A 20,389-nucleotide genomic window follows, 5' to 3' on the forward strand; every position below is an offset into this window, starting at 1 on the left:
TCGCTTACCCTCACACAAAGTACCAGCCAGAAGTAGGATTTCCTCCAAACATGATAAAAGCTGGCTTCTATGTTGAAGGGGGTATGGCTCACGCGTGGCACACAAATGACAAGTGATTACTAGTGAGATCAATTCTGATAATGCAGAGTGAAAAAATGAACATAAAGAGAAAGAAGTAGTAATCAAATCACCACAGTGCAAATGCATTCAATTTTAATCTTTAATATCTAACATTATTGCTTTAGGACATGCTTTCCCTGAACCAGGTACAGAATGCTAATTACATAAAAATATACACATAGAAAAAGTAGTTCTCCATATTCCCAGGGAAAAGACAGTAACTTCTAGAATACTCAAGTGTTTTAATTATAAAGTCTTGGTCATTTATTAGCTCTGTAACATACATATTTAAATTAAACATTATTAGACAACCGTTACAATGGGTACATGTAAGGTGCCATTACTGAGTAAATGGATTCTCCCGTGAGGGGATGTGTCGCCTCTCCCACCCACTGATGAGGCAGCAATACGGTTAGTTGAATTTTTGAGTATGTGATGCATCGTTGCACACGCTTATCCTCTTCTCTGCCCAGTGCTGATCTGCGCATGTGGGTGAGCTGGTTAGGTTGCACTGGCTACCTCTCTAACTTCCACAGCAAGACGAGCTGGGCTTGGGCTTTCGGTGCAGACTGACCGTGTCTGTCTGAATCAAGGGATCTGACCTATCCTCGGTAGCAAGCACTCTTCGAACTGCTTCCTCAAAGGCTGCTGCGACATTAGTGGCATCTTTCGCGCTCGTTTCAAAGTAGGGATAGTCGCCGTTGTCCCGGCACCAGGCTTGAGCTTCTTCTGCAGACACCTGCCGCTCGCTGATGTCAACCTTGTTGCCCAGAATCACAAAAGGAAAGCTTTCGGGCTCTTTCACATCTGCGTAATATATGAATTCTTTCTTCCAGTTACTCAAGTTCTGGAAGCTCTGAGAATCATCGACACTAAAGGTAAGCAGGCAACAGTCAGAACCTCTGTAGAATGGCGTCCTCAGGCTTCTGAAGCGCTCTTGACCAGCCGTGTCCCAGATCTGCATGGTGACAAAGTGTCCATCCACCTCCAAATCTTTATTTAAAAACTCCACACCTATTGTATGGAAGAGCTGGGCATCAAACTTATTAGTCACATATCTGTTCATTAGAGAACTCTTCCCAACACCACCATCTCCAAGGAGAATGACTTTGAAAAGCGATGATTTTCCTGCCATTATTAATCTCAAGATCTCTGACTGTGGAACTCTGTAAAACAGAAGAGTACCATTACATTCCTTTAGACCTGTACCTAGCTCCATGTGCCTCTCTGAACATCAGTGCTAAGGGAAAGAAAACGCAGGCAATACCTGACAGCAAGAGATGTCACCTACTGAGCTCTGCACCTCGCGCCAGGCACCACCCGGCTGTCACTCCCTACAACCACTGCTGAGGGCTCGTTCTTCCCCTTCCTCCAGTCACCCTTGACTGAGGCTGGCTCTCAAAGTCGAGTCTAACCCCCAAACCGTCTTCTCAGCTCACAACAAGCCCTGCCACCATTTGTTAGAGAGGCAGCAGGAGACCGAAGTGGGCACATTTCTAGAGCAACTGCAAACCGCCCTCTGGTGGCATGGTGACCATGTTCACTGATGGCTTTCCTCTCAGGCCAGGGGGCTTCTAGACAATTCCCTCTTTCTCTTTCCCAACACTATCACCAGAGGAGCTGGCAAGCAGGGAACAAGAGACAGAGTTTACTGATGTGGCTGTGAACAGACCAAAGCCAACCACTTGAGTAAAGGACTCTGTTCTCTTCACTGGGGACACTTTTTTGCATTGGCTGACATTAATGTCAGCACCAATGGAATTTTTATCATAATAATATATATGATAACCTAGCACATTCTACCCACAAGATTCATTTGAGTAGCTCCAACACTTCTGGACAAATGTGAGCCTGGGCTGTTTGTTACTTGTATTTCGAGAGGGAATGCAATGAACCTTAAACCAAAATGTGGTATGGTGCCCATGCTTTAAGGGGAAGCCCTGGGGAAGCACTAGACTGCCCCTTGCACCAGCCTGGGGAAGTGAGGAGGGTAAGGGTGGGGTGGGGTGGCATATGGAGATTCAGACACCCATTTACAGCCTGGTGGGAGCGTTGTTCATATTTAAGGCTTCTATTTTAACTCTTTATTATGGAAAATGTCAAACATACACAATTTTGGAATAATGAGAATAATATAATGATACCGCACAGACCCTAAACCTAGTTTTGCCAATTATCAACTTACAGCAAATCCTATTTCCTCCATAGTATCCCCTTTTCCCTTCTCCCAAATTATTCTGAATCAAATTACAGCATTTAGTCTATAAATATTTCAGTATAAAATGGCTTTAAAGATATTAAAATTTGTAAAAGAAGACAATCTTTAGAGTAGTACCGTCTAACATTACTTTCTGCAATGAAGGAGACATCCTCCATGTGGACTGTCTGATATGACAGCCACTAGCTACACGTGGCTATTGAGCACTGAACTTGTGCCTGGTGGGAGAAAGGAAATGAACTTTAAATTTTATATAGTCTTAACTAATTTGAATAGTCACATTTAAAGAGCAAACAGCTGTACTGGACAGCACAGCCCTACAGCAAAAATGGTAATTAACTTTCACATGAAAGGAGATAATGTGAATCCCTCAATGGGAAAGTAGTAAAGGCATGAACAACAATTGCCATATTGACTAGGATGAATTTGCAGATTCACTGCAGTATGGACCTCCCTGGTGGTCCAGTGGTTAAGACTCCATGTTTTCACTGCAGGGGGCCCAGGTTCGATCCCTGGTTGGGGAACTAATAAGATTCCACATGCTGAGCCTCATCACCCAAAAGAAAAAATAAATCATTGCAGTAAACAAGCATTATCTGGCAGCCTCCTGGTATACACAAGCATGACCCAGTATAACGTAATTGAACACTTCCCATAACCAGCAAGAATTCTTCATCTCCTACTACATGGTACACACTATTCTCACAAACATGTGGCAACTTGCTGCTCTTATCGGCTCTTTGAAATTACTACAGCAATTACTACTATAATCTATACAATTTAAATTGGTGAGGCAATCAGGGAACATACTACCTGGAGACTTTCCAACCTTAGCACATGGTTCTGCCCAGTGCCCAGGCTAAACTACTGTCGGAAAGGAAACTGAAACTATCTCAAACCCCTTCATTTCCTGACATAGTAACAGCACACTAAATCGTTTCCTTTGTTTAATTCTTTGGGATCTTGCTTACATGACTTCAACCCAGAAAAAAAAAGTAGCAAAACCAAAAATGCACACCAACTGTTCTTACATAGAGAAAGTGAAAGTACTAGTCACTCAGTCCTGTTCAACTGTTTGCGACCCCAAGGACCATATCCCGCCAGGCTCTTCTGTCCATAGGATTCTCCAGGCAAGAATATAGGAGTGGGTTGCCATTTCCTCCTCCAGGGGATCTTCCCAGCCCAGAGATCAAACCCGCGTCTCCTGCCACTCCTGCATTTCAGGTGGATTCAAGACAGATTCTTTACCACTGAGCTACTGGGGAAGCATCTGCTAATGTCCCCTCCTTAACATTCTTTAGTGGTCTTCCAGACTCAGGTCTAAGTCCAACTTCTAAGGCAAGACACCTGGTCCTGTTCCCCATTCTTGGCATCAGCCATTCAGAAATGTACTGTCAAATGGAAGTGAAATTCAGATCCCAGGCTCAGCCCACAAACTCACCTTTACCCTGGCCCGCGCTGCTCCCCCTGCTGGCGACCCCACCCACTGCACCTAAGTAACTGTTGGCCTTCAGAACGCTCAGTCATCCCTAACACTGTAAACTTCCCCCAGCAGCCCCTCATTCTAGGACTGTTCCTTTCCCAGGGTTTTCAAGATACATAAACACGGACGTTTCATGTTGTGTTGTAAGGGTGTAAAAGACATGCTCAATTCTAGTCTATCATTTAGCCCAGGACTCTAGTTAAAGTCTCTAACTGCCTTGCTAGACACAAACTTCCACTTCACAGCATCAACTTGTTAGTTACATCACATTATAAACCAGACTGTGCAATCTAACAACCTCCACCCAGATGAGAGGTTACATATCTACCGAATTAAGTCTTAGAAATTCCTTGAGATTTGTAATCATAACTTTTATCAGGATACTTTGATAGTTCTTTTCTTCTTGCATAATAATGTGGGATTTGGGATATGCTAGACTCACACACCAGGAAACAGGTACATTTTTTACATTTCCCATATATAATTTGGGGCCTCCCAGATATCTTATTTGGGAGTATGCTGGCATTTGCTCAAACAACCAATATAGACATACACAACTCTCTCAGTCTAGCTGCAGCAATGAATATAGACACACATATGATAATTATACAAACTATCTTATTTCCCACTGACATCTAACAAAAGTTAGCTTGATGCAGTTATCATTAACATAACATAATTAGCTTACAAACATTAAATTTTTCCCTTTTTCTTCTCTAAAAACAGAAAAATCCTTTGAAACCTCTTTAATATAAGCTGAATGAATAAAGGTATCCTGCTATGTTCTTTTCAAGACTTACCTTAAAATGTAACATGAAGCCTTTTATACTTCAGTTTAGGATTGCCCAAAGGCAATAATCTTGACTCAGCTAAAAGATGACTTCAGCAATCAGCTAAACACTATAAAGAAATCTAAATAAGAAAAGCATAATACACAGGCCATAAATCTTACCTTAATTGTTCAGTTCAAACATCATCATTATCTGCAAAGAAAAAATGTGAAAGTTCACCTTAGCAATATACATTCAGTCTGTTTTCATAATTTTAAGAGTAAACACAAGAATTAAAAAGTAAAAGAAATGTTAGTTTATGGCTGATTCATGTTGAGGTTTGACAGAAAACAACAAAATTCTGTAAAGCAATTATCCTTCAATTAAAAAATTTTTTAAAAAAAGGAAAACTGCACCTGCAAGCTGTCCATGACCTTTCCCATAACCTTTCTCAGCCTAAAAGCAGCCCTAGAATCAAATACTACACTTTAACTACTGTTTTTTTTAAGAAATTTTTCACATGTCTGCATCCACCCTACTTTTCTAAGTATCCCATTCAGACAAATATAAAATCTGGTTAAGATGAAATATAAAACATTTCATTCATTGTTCAAATTCTACCCAAATTTTGAGTGATTTAGAATAATCATATTCCAGAGAATAAAATCAAGGCATCACCGACTCAATGGACATGAGCTTGAGCACCCTCCGGGAGATAGTGAATGACAGGGAAACCTGGCATGCCGCAGCCCACCGGGATCGCAAAGTCGGCTGAGCAACTGAACAATACCAACAAGGATAAAAGAAGGTCCACTCAAGGGAGAGGCACCCAATGTGACACAGAAAAATTTGGGCTAAGGCAGCACAGAATATCCTGAAGCTTCTTTCTGGGCAGCCAGAGCAGAGGGCAAACTTTCTGAGTTAACAGAAGCCACTGGCAGAAAGGAGAACTGGCTCCCTGTGCCAAAGGCCAAGAGCCCGTACCCGCGGCCAAGCTCTAGGACACCCTGCAGCTTGGGGACTCTGGCGACAGCAGGACCTACCGGAGGGCTGAGGGCAAGATTCACTGAGACATGGACACCAGGGAAAGCGGCTCACCACTGTGCCAGGCTCATGACCTGAGCGCAGACAGCTTCTGCAGAACAAACACGTGAAGAAGCCTTTACTGATAGTTTCATGGAAACCACACAGGTTTCTTTCATGGCCATTACTTCAGCCAAATTTCTGAAAGAGTCACAGGCAGAGCAAATGAGAGGGCAATGCAGGTCGACATTAGGAAGCCAAAGGATCCTAGTCTTACACACCAAATTCAGCGTGGAGGTTTTCTGGGCCAACTAGGCTGTGCTAAAGTGCTAAAAACCACTACAATATTGTAAAGTAATTAGCCTCCAACTAATAAAAATAAATGAAGAAAAAAAAATAATAAAGTGCTAGCCTCTTTCCATCTAAACCAACAGTTCCAAACTCCTCTCCCTCCCTTTTTTAAAAGCAAAGGGCATTTCTGCAGGACTTACATAAAGCAGCCTTCAACTGATAAATTCAATCAATGAAAAACACGATACCCTTCAAAATCTTGACATTTGGGGAATAAGGACACCACCACCACCACCCTCATACTGACTGAGCCCTCCAGGCCACTGACTTTGCATCTCTGCATCCACTCGCCACCAGCTACCCTAGGGATGAGGACTCTGACTCAGAGAGGTGACATTCCTTCCTGGCGGTCACACGGCTAGGAAAGGGGTGCAAGTGTCCACCCCAGGGGCCTCTGACCCGGACAAGTGGCTCTGACCACTGCACAGCTCCGGCTGGAGGAGGAAGGAACTGGGTGGGGGGTACGACTGGAACCAGGAAGCAGGACCGAGGTGCGAAGGCACCCACATGGCCAGGGAGAGCCCAGAGCGGGGAGCAGAGCACCTGGGGGTGGGGGCGGGGGGCTGTGGAGTGAGGAACGAGCTGTGGGGCCACGGGACTTCAGGGGCAGGCCATCAAAGGACTTCTGCCAACGCCCTTGAAGTGAGCCTACCCGCATCCCTAAGCAGATGCGGAGTCCAGAAAAGCAGCGTGTCAGCGGGCTCTGGGGTGGCTGGCCTCCTAGTAGAGACTGCAGTAAGCTACTCACCCCAAACCCCTCCTACTGCTCACCCCTGGCCAGGCGGCTAGACCTCAGCTCCCGGGAAGCCCTGCCCCCGCGCTCCTGGCACCCCCCGTAGACAACTCTGTATTCAAAGGCAATACTGAGATCAGCGTGCCTCCCATGGCAACTTCACGTTTGTAAAGAAGCAAGATCTCGAAAAAGATTCAGTTAAGGGAAATGTCTTATACTGTGATAAAAATGCCCAGATTTTTGAGTCGTCCATTTTCTAGATTACACCAAAAATACATCCCCATACCATTCTAAAACCACTCGCCCTCAAAAAAAAAAAAAAAGAAAGCAAGAGAGAAAAAAAATTGCAAAAATGTTCCCAGTGGGGCAAATGGAAATGACCTAAATGCATAATTGGGGATGCTCTGCAGCCCTTGAGAAGACTGGAGACACGAGTCTGTAGAAATGCATTAAGTAATAAACCCAAAGAACGTGTATGCCATGATGACACCATGTAAAAAATTCACAGGTTAACATGAAAGTCTGCAAGAAAATCTCGAACAATCAACACCAAGTCTTTGAAGTCCTGAATTGATTTCACACTCATACTCCTTTTTCAAATATCAAAAGTATTTTTTTAAAACAACAACAATCATTTATTTTGCTCTTGAATCTGCAATTTAGGCAGGGGTTGGCAAACTCAGAAGCATTCTTTAAAACTTCATTTCCACTTAAAGCCTAGCTTGACTGAATGCTGTAACTGAAATAGAAATAATTTTCTTTTAAATTTTCTTCAAATACTGCTATCCACCAGACCTTAAGGACAACTGCTTCCTAAATTTTTCTGTAACTCAGGTTATATCAAAAATAATTCAACATGAAACCCAAAACACAAGCAACAGATGAAAAAATAGGTCAAATGAACTTCATCAGAATCGAAAACTTTTGTGCTTCATACGGCACTATCAAGAAAGTGAAAAGACAATCCACAGGATGGGAGAAAATACTTGCAAATCACATATCTGATAAAGGACCTGTATCCAGGAACTCTTAAAACAGTAATTTAGAAAGCAATTTAAAAATGGGCAAAAATGGTCAATATCATTAGCCAGTAATGAAATGCAAATGAAAACTATAATGAGATACCACTTCACACCCAAAAGGCAGACAATAACAAGTGTTGCTGAGGGTGTGTGAAAACTAAACCTGTCATACACTGCAGGTGCGAAGGCAAAGTAGTGCAATGACAATGAAGACAATCTGCGGTTCCCCAAAAAGGTAAACACAGAGTTACCATCAGTTCAGTTGCTGTCGTGTCTGACTCTTTGTGACCCCATGGACTGCAGTACTCTCCTAGGTATGTACTCAAGAGAAATAAAAATACATCCACACAAAAACTTGTACATGAATAGCACAGTATTAATCATAATAGCCAAAACATGGAAACAGCACAATGTGCATCAACAGATGAATAACTAATAAAAATGTGGCCTCTCCATACAATGGAAGATTAATCAGTCACAGAAAAGAATGAAGTTCTGATACATGCAACTACATGGATGAACCTCAAAAACATTATGATAATTTAAGGAAGCCACACACAAAAGGCCATACATTATACCACTTATATGAAATGTTCAAAATAGGCAAATCCACAGAGACAGAAAGTAAATTTGTGTTCCAGGGAATGGGGAGTGACTGCTAATAGGTACAGGTTTCTTTTGTGTGTGTGTGTGTACGGAGAAGGTATATGACAAAAATACTCCAGAATTAGTGGTGATGATTGCATGATTTAGTGTCTATACTAAAAACAACTGAACTGTACACATTAAAAAGGTGAGCATTATTGTATGTGAATTCTAACTAATCTAGACATATTTTTATTGATACGCACACACACTCTGCCTGAGAATTAGCAATAAGACCCTAAAATTAGATTTATACGTACCACAAATGATCTCCTTGTCCCTTCAGCAGTATCCTTTTCAATAAGCCAGTTACACACACAATAAATACTCTGTTAGGATTACAAGATCATGTGCTGGCAACAATGAATGTTAAATATGGTGCACACTAATCTGAATGGGAAGTTGGTTAAGTAGGTTACTGGCAGGAAAGAAAATGAACTATGTTTTCAACAGATACCTCAAAACTAAAAGAGCATTGAATGCCAGCCCTTTCCTTCTTTTTTTTTCCCAATTATTTTTATTAGTTGGAGGCTAATTACCTTACAATATTGTAGTGGTTTTTGCCTTTCCTTCTTATAACACTATTTTCCAACAACTTTTCAATTGTACACTTTTATCTTGCACTATCAATTGTTTACCGACAGTGTATCATTAGGAGGCTTTTCTCTGGTCTCTATCTCCATGCTGGCTTTCAAAGCTGATTATTACAATAAACCAAGGGGGAGTCACCTTCAAGCATGGAGAATATATATCTCAAACAGAAATGTTTGTATGGATTAAAGGTAGACCCTTTTTATTGGTCATGGACCTAACTGCCTCCATTCGTACACATAACAAAACCCATTTCTTTCTTTATTACTTTTATTATATAGGATTTTGAGCACAGCATTCAAACAGCTCTCCAACCTCACATACTTGTCTTGTCCCATTTATAACCCTCCAGGTCACCACCCCCAAACCTATCAGGCATTTACTGTCCAGCCTTTGCTCAGGCCCTTATCTTGCACTAGGAGTTCCCTCCCCACATCTTGACAGCTATGAAAATCCTAGTTACCTAAAGGCCCACTTTTGCCACATCCCTCACAACCTAATCTTTCTCTTCATTTTCATAATCATTCCACTTCTGTTACAGCTCTCATTCATTTATAGTTTCCTAATTACAGTGTCAACTCCCTGGGACGGACACACAACACCTAATGCCACCCATTCACTGGTCCTTTTTTGGGTCTGCAACATCTAGAACAAAACTTTCCACACACTGAGGTACCAAATGGATGCTAAATTGAGAACAACGAGTAAACTACTTCCTCCTTCATTCTTGCTGTTCTATTCTTATTTTTCTATTTGTACTTCCCGTACTTACAGTTTTTTGTTTCTCTATCCAATCAGTTCTTCCCCCATTCTGTTTTTGAGGTCTATTAAAATATGTGGGAGAGGACAAAAAAAAATTTGATTCTTACTTGAAACTCAAATGAGAAAACCACTTTAAAATAAATACTCTGGAATGCAACAGGAAATGCTGAAGACCCACATTCCTGTTAACAAGCTGCCGAAGGGATGCTAGGGCAGAAGGGATGCTAGGTTTATAAACAGCTTCCTCAAATTTTCAGGTTTTCAAATCTGAAACCCCTTGACTAACTTTCATTTCCAAAAATTTAAACTGAATTGATCACTCCTGGTTTAAATTTAGGAACAAATCTTTTTTTTTCTTCTTTTCAAAATCACATGTTTCTTTTGCACTCACTCTTAAATGTCCCAGTTAGAGGCACACCACTTTATTTCATATCACGGCTTAAGAAACTGAGGCTCAAAGAAACTAACCAAGGCCACAAAAGCATGGTTCATCCCTCCATTGTTTCTATTTTCACCTAAGCTGTATTTATTTCCTTATCTCTTAATGCAGGTGTGTCTCGCTTAACAGCCTTTTAGCTCCCCTCTTTGATTTCCGGTCTTCCTGGTTGTCCTGCTGAACAAGGCATGGCAAGGAGGTCATTAAGTATAATAACGGGCACTATCTCTACAGCAAGAAGTGGGGCATAACAAAACGAATTAAGCAAATAGCACAGGCACAGACCAACCTGGGAGGCACAACTTGCCAGATGAAAACACGTTATCTAGGTGACCACTGAGCATTACCTCAGAGACAGCTGGAGAAGGAAAAAACTCTACAAATCAAACCACGCTATATCACGAAGTCAGAACAGCTCATCCTACTTAAAGAAGTCATTCCATAAGTGCTCTTTTATGAAGATCAGGCATCTAATTGAACTTTTAAGAAATATAAACTGTGTTTTGCTTAAAACAAGGTACCTTTGTAGTCAGATATACTAACTAATCATTAACAGTGGTGGAGTGAGTGGGTAGGGAGAAGAGAGGAGAAAAAAATAGATTTGGTTAAGGAACTCAATTTTCTTAAATTATCCTGAAAGTAGAGAGCAGTGTGCTCCAACACAACTTTCTGTGATGAAGGAAATGTTCTTACATTCAATATAGTAGTCACAAACCACATACAGCTACTGAGCACTTGAAATGTGGCTGGTCCAACTGAGGAAGTGAAGTGTTAATCTCATTTCAATTCGGTTACATTTAAGTTGCTACGTGAGTACTGCATTGGAAAGTACAGGTATGGAGTGTGCTTAACTGAGAGTCCATGAAAAAGCTGCAACGGGAAAACCTTCTAGAAGCATATGTGAGACAAGGGTGAGTGAATGGATGGAACTGTGTGCTTGAGCCTTGCTCTCGAAAGAGTCAAAAAGGTTTCATCAAAAAAAAAAAAAAAAAAAAGGTTTCATCAGATTCTTAATGGAGTATGCACCTCAAGAAATGATCAATTAAAAATATTTTTTTAAAAAGAAATGATCAATACGCATCTGCAACATTTGTATATTTCATGTGATTAATCTGTGTAGTTCATAAGACCCTCAAGACTTTTACCTTTACTTGCCATTACTATTTCGAGGTTCTCTCCCTTACCCATGAGACTTCATTAATATTACACTTGGACCATGAACTGTGACAGTTCAATCAAGAGACTTATTCACAGAAAACTGCTAATCCTTTAAGTGAGGAAAACATTTTGTTCTTTGTTTTATTTAATGAAGTCCTCAAAAGGAACAAGCATAAATTTACCTGTAATGAAGGCACCTAAAAAAGGCACTTGAAATGCTTGACAGAAAAGAGTGGGGATAGTTTTACGGCTGCACTTTGGGGGACAGAATTAAAATGCGAAGAAATGGATAAAAGTCACAAAATAGGAATACTACACTAGGAAGTAGAGCAGGGTATTTCAGGAAAAAGACCGCATTGTGAAAGAAATGAATGTGAATGTGCATGTTAGACAAATATATTAAGAGCAACAAAACACAAACTGAACATGATCTGCAACGCTCTGCTGTAACTTAAGGGAACCCTGGTTCTGACTCGTCTCTTCAAGTTAGATAAGAAACCTACTATCTTTAATTTGAAGCAGAAAGGGGTGAAGGCTGGAGAAACTTCCATGTACGCTCAGGGAAGAGTCGGTATAGCAACCCCGCCCACAAGGCAGGAGGCCACAGCAAGGTAGAACTTCTGGGCTGTTAGAGAAATTAAGTAAGAGGGTGGAATTTCCCAAGAAGATCTGTTTCAAGAGAACAGCTGTATATCCGGCATATAGGACTGAACGAGATTAGAGACTGCCATTCTGCTGGGAAACCGTCACCAGGTCAAAACGAGAAGAAACGTCAGAGCGCTGCAGGGAGCTTTCTGCAAAGTTCACTTCATCGCATGTCTCCATTGCTGATGCTGCAGTTTGCCCGACTAAGGTACTGAAGCTGACTTGGCTTACAAAAACCTCCCCGAGCCCAGACTTACTCCGCCATCATGACACACTTCACTCTGTGCCTGATCAACTCTGCACCTGCTCACTGAATGGAGGTTCCCAACCGCTCTGTTCCCCCTGAGCATCAGCAGAAGTCACAGGAGACTTCCCAAGGCCAGTCCAAGGGCTTCTCAGTCCTCATCTAAAACCCCTAAGGCGCACACAGCCCTGAAGCGATTGAAGAAAAACGTGCCCCTCTGAGGACTGCCCTGTGTACACTTCTACAAACACACCCTCATGGCTGACCAGTGTCTTCACCAGAGGCCCACCCAGTGGATAGTGAATTCTAAGATGGAGCAATTTGTCTGAACATATTACCTGACATCAAATCTCAGGAGTACCCTTCTGAGGGCATTTTTTTTTTTTAAAAACAGGTAAGATAATGGAGGCCCAAATGGGAAAGGGTCTTGCAACTACCACACCTCTAACTAGAGACATCAGTGGGACCTTCAAATCTTAGCCGGGACTCAGTCACCAGTACCGTCTCTCTTAGGTCTAACGGCCTGGCAATGACCTTGAAAACGCTTCCTACTTCATCGTCCATAAAGCTACCCTGCCTTCTCCGCCCCTCACCCCATTGGCCTTCTGCAACCCCAATCGCTCCCTTAGAGCCATTTGGCTCTCTTAGAGCATATCTAGCACCAGGCTGGTGCCCTTGCTGTCGTTCAGTCACTAAGGCATGTCCGACTCTCTGTGACCGAAGGACTGCAGCCTGCCAGGCTTCCCTGTCCTTCCCTCTCTCCCAGAGTTTGCTCACTCATGTCCGTTGTGTCCATGATGCCTTTACCTCTTCCCAAACCATATCTTCCTGGGATACACCACCTAGTGATTCCTAAAGTCCACCTCCACCCTTCTGCCCCTTGGGCGCCAGAGAAGAATTCCAACTCCTTTTATAATAGAGTCATCTGATGTATTCAGCTGGCAGTTCAAATTCAACAGATCTAAAAACCAAGCTAATTATTCTCCCCATTTTCAAAATCTCTTCTGTCTCACCCACTTCACCCACAAAAGAAACGTGTCCAGTTCAGTCCCTACCTACTGCCACTGTCTTGTTTGCTCAAACAACAAATGCTATGACTACAATAACATCAGCCGCCGCTGTTCCCTGAGTGTCTGCTAGGTACCTGGTGCAGAGCACCTTGAAGTCACCTGCAACTCAAGATGCTACCACCCGTGCTTTACAGCTCAATGAACCAAGTTCATAAAGATTGAATAACTTCCCCCTGGTATAATTGAACAGGGCAGGTCAAACATGTGTGACCTCCACCCCCATCAAAAGATAAAAAAAGTTAAAAAAAAAATACAAAGCCAAAAAAGACAGCAAGAAAATAACTGTAGGTGAGAGGCAGCAACAAAACCAGGAAGATGGAAAGCAAATGGTCCAGCAGTGACAAACCGAAGAGCCAGGAAACCTACCTGGGGAGAAACAGTTGTCAAGGGGGAATCGGCCCCCAAGGCCTGGGGCGCTTCTCAGCTGGCTGGGCAGAAAGCACAAGGGGAGACCCCATGACACCCCCTCAGCACCCAGGGGCCCCTCTCCCTACCAGCAGACCTACTTCCTAATAAACTGTTCGCAGCAGGAGTTGGGGATGGAACTCTCCAGATGAGGAGGGAGGGGACACCAAGCGTGCAGGAACTGGGCAGGGCAGGTTTTTGACACTTCAGAGGGCATCACAGAGGTGCTGGCGGTCCGCAGGATGCCGCACGACCGGCACTCAAAAGGGAGTTCACGAGTTCGCGGTAGGTCACACCACATTCCTTTCTATGACATCGGATCTTTGGGAGGCGGTGTTCCCTGGGGCTAGCATGATAAAAATCAAGTGCTGCACAAATATTAATGCGGAACATGGTATGAGGGTAGCAGCTGTTTGTTCCCAAACATTTCTGAAATTTTACTGAAGGGAACTGGAACTCATTTTGGAAATGCTTTGTATTCACCAACGCGTGGCCTTCCAGCAGCTCTTCTGTTCCGACTTCCATCGAAACCACAGATGTATGTTCAGGTGTGTCCACCTAGTCACTGCTCTGATTACACACCCCAGCACGAGACTGCGCCCACGAGAGCGGTCGCCTAGCCACATGTCGCACTCCAGCGAGTTCTGATATTTGCGAACCTGTTAAATCAGTCAAACCCTCCGTTATCTGTGATATGCTGCCACAGAGCAAGTGCCAGGAAGAGAAATCTGTAAGGCGCTTTTCAGACTTCTCCAACACTGACAAATACAGCCCCTCTCACAAGAGTGAACCTTCTGGAAACGACCCAAGCCTCTGTTCCCCCAAAACCTAACTCGGTTCACAAGAACCTGGGATGAAAACGGTTCAGCCCACACTGACCCAGCAGTTGGTTCACTGGCTGCCGTGCTCTGTGATCCTTCACTCCCAGATAATGAATGGGGCCACGGGAGGAATGTAGCAAGCTGTTCCATACTGTTTCTCCGTCCCCCTCTAACAATAGCAGACACTAGGAAGGCATCAGGCCGTGGACACAGTGGGGCCTGTGTTCTGAGTCCCTGCACTCAAACGAGCAGGTTGAGGGCAGCCAGTGTGGTGAGTCTCGCCCTGTTCCTCTTCCCAGACACAGGGCTGGCTCTCCCCAGCCTGTGCTGATCTAGCTGCGACCTCACCTACATTCGCTCACCGCTCGTCATCCTCTCTATGTTCGTGATAAGCACCAGCAAGCCCTACTCTGCACCCGGCATGGTCAAAAATTAACAGAAGGTAATGGAAGAACCCAGGATGTGCAAACACCCAGAGCTCAACTTCACAACACGTGCCATGCCAAGAGTCACGCTAGGGAAGTTCTCTCCAGAGCACAGGCACCCCCAGGCTTCCTGGCAAGCTCCAGCCTCGCCTCTCCAACCCAGGGCAGCCGGGCCCCTCCTCCACCTCCACACCTGGGTCCCCGAGCTCTCCTCCCACAGGAACCTTGACCTTTCATCTGCATCACAGCTCTCCAAACGCCCTGGGGCCTTTGGTGAGTTCACCACCCCCCTCAAAAAAAAATTCTTAATACAAGTTCTGTTGATGATCTACTTAGTCACGGGCTCTATTTTCTTTTCCTTGGTTTTGATTAACAAAGTTATTACTGAGCTACCTTTCAAGTGAGACCTGTTTCTCACACACACACTTTTCCATTTGGCTGGTTTCCTTCTGTTGCTTCACCAGCTTGCCTGAGGCAGAACTCCAGGCAGCCCTCCTTTTACTGCGCTTCAGTTATTCGGGGCTCTTTACAAACTGAAGGTTTCTGGCAAACTCTGCATGAAGCAAGTTGATGAACGCCATTTTCCAACAGTATTTGCTCACTGCTTGTCTCTGCGTCACGTTTTCATAATTCTTGGGTTATTTTAAACTTGTTCATCATTATTATATTTGTTACAGTGATCTGTGATCAGTGATACCAGCAGTGCAAAAAGATTACAACTCACTGAAGGCGCCGACAATGGCTAACAATTTTCAGCCACAAACTATTTTTTAATTAAACTGTGTATGTTGGTTTTTTAAGGCGTGATACACAGGTATGGTATTAACGTCTTATAACTTTCATAAGCAGTGGAAAACCAAAACCTCTGGTCTGAAACCAAATCCAAAACATCTCCGAGGTATATCTGTATTTGGAAGCCAATAATTTGACGTCTTTACTTGGTGTCATAGATCCACACAGGCATTACAAAGTACAACCAGCTCTCCATTTTACAAAGAAAGAAATGTGACCTAACGTGGCCAGAGCAGCAAACCAAGTGTACATAGAGCAAGACTCCCCAGAGGCCAGTGGGTGGGCCTCCTGCACCAATTTCCCTTGATCCTCCCCAGGATAAAGCCCCTCTGGTAGTAACAGAGCACACATCCCTCTGGTAGACTGCACTTGATAGCCATCATGTTTAGGTGTGTAATTCAGCATCCCCTCTACCCCACGGCAGACAACTCCTGATACAAGGCAGAGAAATCTCTTCATTGGCAATGAACACACTCAGTGTCCATCAGCACGAGGCAAAAAGCAAAGCTCCTCACAAAAGATGCCATGTTGACCGAATGAATAACACTCTCACAGCAATTCCTAAACAGAGCCAATCTTTTTTTTTTTTTTTTCCTGGCCGCGCTGCAGAGCTTTCAGGATCTCAGTTTCCCCAACCAGGAACTGAACCCAGGCCACGACAGTGAAAGCCCCAAGTCCTAATCACTATGCCACCAGGGAACTTCCAGGGCCTTTGGGACTCCTCTCACTCACAAAGTTCACCTAGGAGTTACATCTGCCACCAGAATGAAGCAGTACATGGACTGAAGGGGCTAGTTTTAGGCATGATGAAAACATGCCGGAAAAAGTCAGAAAAAAAATGCAAAAATCAATTAAAAATTTTTATCGCTTATTTCTTGAATTCATTGATAAAATCCATGCAGAACTATTGTCCACTGAAGCTAATTTAAGGAAGAATTTTATGCTCAACAAGAATGGCTTCCCGATTTGTTTCTTGTAAATATTCACAAGTGTTCAACTTACAAAGCTATCAAAACCACATCAACCAGAGCTTGGGATTAACATACACACACTACTATATATAAAACAGATAATCAACAAGGTCCAACTGAGTAGCACAGAGGATTCTACTCAATATTCTGTAATAACCTACATGGGAAATGAATCTGAAAAAGAATGAGTATGTATATATGTATAACTGAGTCCCCATGCCACACACTGGAAACTATACACTGTAAACCAACTATGGGGTAGTTGCTCAGTCCTGTCTGACTCTTTGCAACCCCATGGACTGTAGCCCACCAGGCTCCTCTGTCCATGGAATTCTCCAGGCAAGAATACTAGAGTGAGCTGCCATGACCTCCTCCAATAAAATTGAAAACAAAAAGAAAAAGAGAAACACATCAACCTTTCCCCATTTCACCACACACAGTAAATACCATGAAACAGGTACCTATGTGCTGGTGTGCAAATGTTTTGTTTAACACCACCTGGCCCACGACCTTGAGTAGGTTGGGTAATGAACTTTGTGGGAGGACAAAGTTAGAACCAGATCTCATGACTGTGTCCAGACTGTATGCTTCGGGGAGGGGGGGACTCCCCACTGCCCTTGGTATCACTAGCACCTTTTTATCAGCAACTGAAGAGCTACTCAGAAAATGTTTGCTGACAATTGGAATAATACTGAAACCAAATTTCCTAAGTCTGCTTTAAAGGCCCTAAATGCCCCTCGAGTTCCTTTCAACACTTTTGCCGACGAAATAGAAAGGGGGGGGGGATTTCTGTTATCAGAAATTTTTTGGTCACTCTTATTCTTTCAAATGGATGAATATGTCTCTTAGTCAAGGGAGATCTCTTCAAGTTCCCAAGTCCGGGAGGTTTCCTAAACAGGAACCCACAGCACATCTGAAGGACTTAACAGAAGCACTGACCATGAGCTCTGGAGTTACATGGACTGACGTCAAGCGGGATTTCTCAACCCCGGCACAAGCAACATTCTGGGCTGGGCAACTCTCCATGGGGAGCTGTCCTGGGCATTGTAGGATGTTGAGCAGCACCCCTGGTCTTTATAGACGCCTGCAGCACTCTCTCACATGTGTGAAACAAAAAAGGCTGCAGAGGTTCTAAATTCACAGGGGCCTACTCGGAATCCTGGCTCTTATCTTCAGTCCTCCAGAGAACCACAGTCTAGATGGAAGAAGCGGCTGAGGAAGAAAGAAATGGAAAGAGGAGAGCTTGGACAAGAGCGAACAGCACTGAAGTATTTCCTTCGTCTCCAAGAATTCGGCCAGGAGTCAAGGCCAACAGGGTTCTACTTAGTTTTCCTCGGCCTATTCTAACCTTCCAAATGACAAACCAAAAATCTCTCCAACTCATAAAACTCTCCAAAGTAAATAAGTCAGCAAGCCAGAAGCTTTTTAGTATAAACTAGAGGAATTTACTATTAATACAATACCCACACATAAAAAACTGAAGGCACCAGACGGCCACATCAGATGCAGAGTTTGAGACAAGTAGTGAAGGTAACTTCAACCCAAGGTTCTAAAAGAGAAACGAAAAACAATCTTCTTAAAAGTCCCTAGCAGAACAGTACTGAGCTTCCTTCATGTCTTGAGTTTTGTTCCAGTGAAAAGTTTCTGAGATTACAGGCAATTTAGGAATTTTCCACTACAATGATGATGGCAGAGAAAGACAAGCACGAAAAATAATTTTTCATTAATTTTTTAAAAAGCAACCAAAATCTATTTTTATCAGGCCACCGAAATCCTACATAAAGAGCGTGTTCACGTGACGATTTGGAAACTACCCGAAGTCATTCCTCAAAAGAACCCTGGTCACGGGATGTATCATCATTTGAAAAACAACAACAACAACAACAGCCCAAAACCCAACTGATAGTCTCTGACTTAAATAAAATTAAATCGACACAAAATTTTCATCTTGTCTCTTTAAAAAACCAAGTTGGAAGAACGAGAGGAACACGATTCGGAAACCTTGGCCAGAATCCGCATCCGACAACGACCCAAACCGCCTCCAGCCCCTAGGATTAGTTTTATATTGCCCCCCTCGTCTCGGGAGTGGTACTAACACCTCAGCAAACGTTCACCTGGGTCAGGTCACCTGGAAGCAGGTCAGAAGTCGCTAGTATCAAACCGTGCGCGCCTCTTTCTCTCTGTGAGTCACGTCAGAGTGGGTTGCTTTGGGGTGCCTGGGTGGATTTGTCCGTGTTTGTGTTTCCCTCTGGGTAGCATATGCCCTCTCTCCCCGCAGGGGTTGGTGTGGCTGTGTCCCTCTCCCTGGGTGTTTGGGTATGTGTGTCCCCAGCTGCTAAAGGATCTCTTTCCCCGTGTGCGTCTCCAGGACTTCTGGGTGTCTGTCTTGGGGCGTGTATCTCTCTCCCCGGGTGTGTAGGTGTGGGACCCCATCTTTCCACCTGCGTCAGACACAGTAGGAGGCAAGGGGCTACAAGTTGTCCCTTCTCCCGGGGGAGGGGAGGGTGGAAAAGTGACCCGCACTGGCCGCGCGCGCCCCCCGCCCCAGTGCCCGAGCCCAGGCCGCACTCGCCGTCGGCGGGCTCCGCTCAGACCCGGACGCCCGCGCAGCCGGCCCCAGCCCCCGCCCAGCCCCGAGGGGAGTCGGCGCCCCGCTCACCTCACGGCCACACGGAATAAGTTCGGGAGCTCCGGGCCGGTCCGTCCAGGGGCAGGGGGAAAAAAGTGGAGAGGGTCGAGGAGCCAGCGGGCAGGAGACGTGGGCGGCACGGCGCGGGTCAGTCTGCGGTTGCCCCCGTCCTGCACGGAGGGAACAACATGGCGACGGGCCGGGGCGGGGCCCGGGGAAAGCGGGCGGGACCTAGTCGGCGGGGCGGGGCCCGGGGTGGCGGGAGCCCTGGGAAGGTGGGGCGGGGCCTGGTCGGCAGGAGCCCTGGGAAGTCGGGGCGGGGCCTGGTTGGGGGGCCCCGGGCGCTGGGCCTCGAGGTCGCCTCCGGCCCGCCCTCACCCATTCCTTGCCTCTAGCTGAATCACGGGTTTTCTTCTGGTGGGCTATTTGTTTAGTCCTCCGGTTGTGTTCCCGGGAAAAGAGAGCACGGATACTAGTTACCTTTAAAAGCTGACGTAAAGTGGGAATAAACAGACCGCAAAAGCACTGTCACACGATGCTGTGACTACACGGCGAAATGAATATGCAAATAGAGAAGTGAATAGATTGAAAAAAGAAAACAGCTGTGATATTGTGAAATAACAGGATTTTTTGATTAATTTTTTAAAATTTCCTTGCTCTTGTTAAAATTTTTACTGCCTCTCGCCTCTCTAAATATAACGCAGTAGTGGGAAAAGGTATAAAGAAGCAGTGGGAAAAGGCGGTATTGAAACTCTTAATTCCTCACTTGAAATACGGAGTTAAGTGCAGGTCGATACTAGAGACCAGAGAGGGATTTTCAGTCCCTCTATAAATATATTTTGTAGGGCAGATTTAGTTTATTTTCCAAGAAAAGGATCTCACCTTTATTGCTTCCTGGGCCCACAATCATTAACGTCTGGCTCTTTACTAAGTCATTTTTGGGTAATGAATCTAATGTAATTATTCAGTACTAGAATGGTTCCCTTTGAGAGAGTTTGTCACAAGCATAAAAGGCAATTTTAGAATCCTTGTGAAAGTGAGGCATGTGACTGAATTCTAGTTTAAGCTTAAATGA

The 20,389-nt window shown here is 44.2% G+C and overlaps 1 protein-coding gene across 2 annotated transcripts; it reads right to left on the reverse strand.

Annotated features, from left to right (window-relative positions):
- Nucleotides 1–202: 202 nt before the first annotated feature.
- On the reverse strand, nucleotides 203–19,534 carry RAB9A (RAB9A, member RAS oncogene family). Of its 2 annotated transcripts, XM_043896284.1 has the most exons (4): nucleotides 19,345–19,534; nucleotides 5,635–5,726; nucleotides 4,774–4,804; nucleotides 203–1,286 (listed from the first exon to the last, which is right to left on the reverse strand). In XM_043896284.1, exon 4 carries the CDS (start codon nucleotides 1,253–1,255, stop codon nucleotides 644–646), a length of 612 nt encoding a protein of 203 aa, XP_043752219.1. In that variant the 5' UTR covers nucleotides 1,256–1,286; nucleotides 4,774–4,804; nucleotides 5,635–5,726; nucleotides 19,345–19,534; the 3' UTR covers nucleotides 203–643. The 2 variants fall into 2 exon arrangements, with proteins under 2 accessions (XP_043752219.1, XP_043752218.1); XM_043896283.1 differs by lacking the exon at nucleotides 5,635–5,726 and having other exon boundaries at nucleotides 19,345–19,533.
- Between the last annotated feature and the right edge of the window lie 855 nt (nucleotides 19,535–20,389).

Source organism: Cervus elaphus, chromosome X, assembly GCF_910594005.1.
Source record: "Cervus elaphus chromosome X, mCerEla1.1, whole genome shotgun sequence".
Taxonomy (NCBI): Eukaryota; Metazoa; Chordata; class Mammalia; order Artiodactyla; family Cervidae; genus Cervus; species Cervus elaphus.

Coding starts and splice junctions, on each gene's coding strand:
- RAB9A (XM_043896284.1), bottom strand. CDS start 1,255: ATGGCAGGAAAATCATCGCTTTTCAAAGTCATTCTCCTTGGAGATGGT.